We start from the raw sequence: 4,865 nt of genomic DNA on the forward strand, positions 1-4,865 counted from the left end.
ATTGCATCTTTTTTATGCACATCTTTGTTTTTTATGTATGCAAAATTAGACTATATGCACATCTTTGTGTTTTACGTATTCAAAAGTGGACTATATAATAATAGACTATATAATAATCAATCGAAATATACACAGCTATTTATTAACAAAATCAAAAGAGTATATTCACTATAATATTCACTATAAATCACACAAAATCAAAGGAGTACATTCACTATAATATTCAATATTCACTATAATAATAAAATTTATAAAATGAAATGATAATCTTCTACATTATCGAATCGATCTATATTATCGAAAATCATCAAATAAAGTGGCACATAAAAAATTAATCGTTTTGACAAAGTTTACAATAAAAATATTTACAGTAACTCTTCGCTTATAACTTCATAATTTAACATGATATCATTGAAAGAAGAGAAATTAAGGAACAGAAAATATATAAAATTGTGTATTGTTTTTCCTTCCTCGATTATAAAATATAATTATAATATTATAACATTCATAATTTCACTACATTGTTTTTGCTAAATTATTAAGATTTAATTAATCAGATTATGCAATTATTTATGTGCAATTTTAATGTATCTAGTCAAGTCGCACTCCCGCGCAAGATATTGTAACAACTTTGCCAAAAAAATCTTCATCCCCCAAGCACCTTTTAAGATTATATACTTTATCATTGTTTTCTGCATGATAATTCGGCGGTAATAGAATTATTACATTCCTAGCTCCATCTCCTGTGAGTTTTCCCCTGAATCCACAAGATTCTGCAATTGTACAAATCAAATCGATATTCGAATGCGATAAATCCAACTGACGCAGCAAATTTTGATTCGAGGACAATTTCGCCTGCAAAGCATTAAGAAATTTAAATAAAAAAACAACATAATTTCCATTTATGAATAATGATGTATTCGAGATTATTATAAATGCAAAAATAATTGCATCAAACTATACAACGAAATAATTCGCAATGAAATGAAACAAGACTCACCTGTAGATCACATAATGATTGTAAATTCGTGTTTGTTTTCTGATCCCTGATCTTACGGAGTATTTCAACAACCTCTTTCGATATGTAATCGATCTGGTCTAAAAGGACATTGGTGGCGATGCCATCTTTATATTTCCTTTTGGCCAATTGTTTTATTTGTTGCCTCTTATTTTGGCTAAAATTTGCATCAACCAGCAAAATATACATTTGTGGCGTATTTATCATTTCACTCTGGGCGTCTAGCGGTTCTCTACATTGATATGCTATTACACGACCGTGTGTGCACACCATGTGATCCTGCTTGAACACATAATTCTGTATATCTTCCTCAGAGGACATCACGTATGCCGAAATTCGTTCCAATTCTTCCGGAGTAAATCCATTGTGGTCACCTTTCTGTAGACACGACCAATGTAAAAAGCACGCCGCGAGACATGTCGCGAACGACGTCGAACTGCCAAGATCAGCGTTCATCTCTAATTCCGTGGACAAGTGTACGCGGAAAGGTTGTATATCGAGTTCTTCCTTTCGAGCGATAATCAATAGGAGAAAAAAGAAAATTTGTAAGCTAAATCTCTGCTCATATGTGCTCCATAAACCGTTGAAAGTGATAAAATATCCCACTTCTTCAAGGAATTGGGTATAATTACTGATTATAATATTATAATTTTCGCGGGAAGTAAAGTTTACAATCATTTGTAAAGGTATGTCTAACGACATATTGACATGGGGGAATTCTATCTTAATCATTCCTGACTCTAGAGGTAGTTGGCGGAATTTGAGCGTGGTACGAAGACCTAAGCTGGCCGCCACAACTTGTTTTCCATACATCACCGTATGCTCTCCGCATAAGATAATCCTACCCGGTGCTGAAATTTTGAATGTAATCATACTTTCTGCGTGCCAAAATCTCTTCTTCGTTGAAAGATCGATGTAGCGTTGATTATAAAATTTTTAATCTGCAACTTTTAGAAATAGATATTAGAAAATGTATTTTTATGTATACAATTTGAAAAGAGGTCATCGAATATTTGAAAATATTTGTTCGTTTTATATAAGTTGAAACGTAACGTCAGATATGTAACAAAATTAGATAACAAAAATAATGTGTCACTAATATATTATCGAATTATATCGATACAAAGCAAGAAAAATCCACTTATAAGAATCTACTTATAAGAATTAATATCCAATCGGATATTAAGTCTTTCCAATTGTTTTTATTCTCTGCGAACTAAAATCTTCTGAATCCTCTGTCACAATTCATGTTTGCTTCTTCTATCAAGATTCCACACAAGTTGGAGAATACAATATATTTACTATTAAACTATTAAAATTATTTATCATAGAAACAGAGAAGCCACAAATTATTTAAGACGTTACCGGTAGGTTTTGATGTTGTTCAAGCCGCGTTTCGATTATGACTGATTTTGTCTCGTGAAATTCTCAAGCAAGCGCTCCGAATATGCGAACCAAAATATTGACAAGGTCGAAGTTTTTAAAGAAGAATTATACTAAATGTATTTACTTTTTTCACATAATCTGACATCATATATTATTTGCAATGTTAGACTCAAACAAATTGTCAAATAATATATAAATTGCATTGATACAATTTATCTAGTTTTTTATTGTCGCAGTTTTACACACAATATACATATATATATATATATATATATATATATATATCCATAGATTAAGATGTATTATAAAAGATAATATTAGTTGTATTTTGAATTATATTGTTTACTTGTTTAATATAATTATATATTATATATTATATTGTATATATATATTACAATTTTTTCACAGATCGTAACATATAATATGAATTCTTCTAATTGCTAATCATCAAAATCATTGTGAGTATCCTTCTGCAGATGTGAACCAATGTAGAAAGCATGCCGCGACACATATCGCGAACAATGTCGAACTGCCAAAATTAGCGTTGATTCATAATTGTGTAGCCGAGCGCACGTGAAAAGATTTTATATCGAATTGCTCTTGATGAGCAATGTAAAGAAACAGGCAAAGAAATTTTGCAAACTATATCTCTGCTCATATGCGCTCCATAAAGCGTTTAAGGTGATAAAATATTGCACATGCTTATGCAATACAATATCTTCAATCAGAGGAAGAAAATTATCAGTAAAAAAGAAATTTAGAATTAATTTCAAAGATAAATTCAATGATAGGTTTACATCAGGGAACTCAATCTTAATAATGTTTCTTAGATCATCAATTAATTCAACGAATTTAAGAGTGGTACGAAGATCTAAACTGGTTGCCACAACATGTTTTCCGTACATCATCACGTGTTCTCCACATAACATCATTTTACATAGTGCGGAAACTTGAAATGTATTCTCATGTTATACCACTCTATGCGTCTCGGTCCTGACTGATTTTATTTCAACAATAATAATGTTTTCAAGGCCCGAACTTTAATATCGATGTTAAAGTTTCTTAATGCTTTCATCAAAAGTCATTCAAACGTATATGTAAATATATTTATATATATTTGTAAATAATCAGAAAATAATTAAATGTATCATTTTTTATTAAAATTATCTCATTCGCATTGACATAATGTACGTGATATTTAAGCAATATTACAATATATGCACACAATATCTATTACAAATAAAAATTTACTTTAACTTTGTTAATCAATATGAATGATAAAGATAATCGAAAATGCATTACCTACATTATTCAAACTACATGGTTTAACTATATTGTTAGTACTTAATCATATAATTTTGATGTAAATGATAAATAGCGTTATGTTTGTTATTTTACAGATCGCATTTGTACATACATAAAGCTTAACACTCAATAATACGTATCACGGTACGGAGCAGGATGTAATTTTACCTCTTTCTATTTACATTTTAAAAAATAGATAAATTTTCAATATATAAAACTGAAAACAGGAATGAAAAAAAGGTGATTAATATTTTTTTCTTTATCTCTATTTATTGTACAATTCTAATTTTCTTATAATAATACATAAAAGTATTTTATGTCATAGCAAAATAGTCATTTTCCATATTATTGCAGAACGCATTATTATTAAAAATCGCAAAATCGAAATTTTCTATTGCTTTTTAATTCTTATATAATTAATAAATAATTCACATATTAATATTTATATATTTATATATAATTTTTATATATTTATATATAATTAATATTTATATTTATATATTGTTAATTATCTATAATTATATAAATTATATAATTATATTTTATATAAATTTATAATACATGTATTTATAATTATATTTATACATATATATACATATATATATGTATAATTGTGATAATATATATGTACATATAATTATTCATATAATTATATATATATATATATATAATTGTTACTCATATATAATGATAAATTATGATTTTAAATATATTAAAAAATTTATAAATTATAAATTTATAATAAGATATAAATAATTCATATATTTATTCGAAACTTTATCACTATTGCGATTTCTGTTGTTTTACTAAATCCGTGTTAAGTAATAATAAAGAAATAGATAATTTTTTTTAGCAATTTATTAAAATAAGCTTCTTATTATCATTTTATGAGCTTATTAGCTCTTTTCATATGTCATATTTATTGACAGTGATAAAATATATCGAAAATGGTCTCTTTTATTATTATGGATTAATAATATAATAAATACATGTATAACCAATCTATATGTGTCTAAAATTAAATCATATATAATAATTGATCATAAATATAAAATGTATTTTATAATTTGCTTTCACGAACTACATAACATTGTTATTTGTTAAAAAATGGAAAATGAGTCGAAAAACCTTAAACTACGCAGCAGAGAAAATATAG

General features: G+C 27.1%; 1 protein-coding gene across 2 annotated transcripts; it reads right to left on the reverse strand.

The window, feature by feature from the left end:
- Nucleotides 1-448: 448 nt before the first annotated feature.
- On the reverse strand, nucleotides 449-2,458 carry LOC112638553 (mevalonate kinase-like). 2 transcript variants are annotated; one of them, XM_025410525.1, is made up of 3 exons: nucleotides 2,384-2,458; nucleotides 1,001-1,959; nucleotides 449-855 (listed from the first exon to the last, which is right to left on the reverse strand). In XM_025410525.1, the coding sequence occupies exons 2-3, from the start codon at nucleotides 1,889-1,891 to the stop codon at nucleotides 592-594; spliced, it is 1,155 nt and encodes a 384-aa protein (XP_025266310.1). In that variant the 5' UTR covers nucleotides 1,892-1,959; nucleotides 2,384-2,458; the 3' UTR covers nucleotides 449-591. The 2 variants fall into 2 exon arrangements, with proteins under 2 accessions (XP_025266310.1, XP_025266309.1); XM_025410524.1 differs by having other exon boundaries at nucleotides 1,001-1,965; nucleotides 2,384-2,457.
- Nucleotides 2,459-4,865: the final 2,407 nt, after the last annotated feature.

Source organism: Camponotus floridanus, unplaced genomic scaffold (assembly GCF_003227725.1).
Source record: "Camponotus floridanus strain SB8 unplaced genomic scaffold, Cflo_v7.5 scaffold32, whole genome shotgun sequence".
Lineage (NCBI taxonomy): Eukaryota > Metazoa > Arthropoda > Insecta > Hymenoptera > Formicidae > Camponotus > Camponotus floridanus.

Bases quoted from the DNA above. Each gene is read 5' to 3' on its own strand.
- LOC112638553 (XM_025410525.1), bottom strand. From the start codon at position 1,891: ATGATTACATTCAAAATTTCAGCACCGGGTAGGATTATCTTATGCGGA. The intron at 856-1,000 runs GTGAGTCTTGTT...AATGCTTTGCAG, and splicing joins AATCATTATGTGATCTACAG to GCGAAATTGTCCTCGAATCA.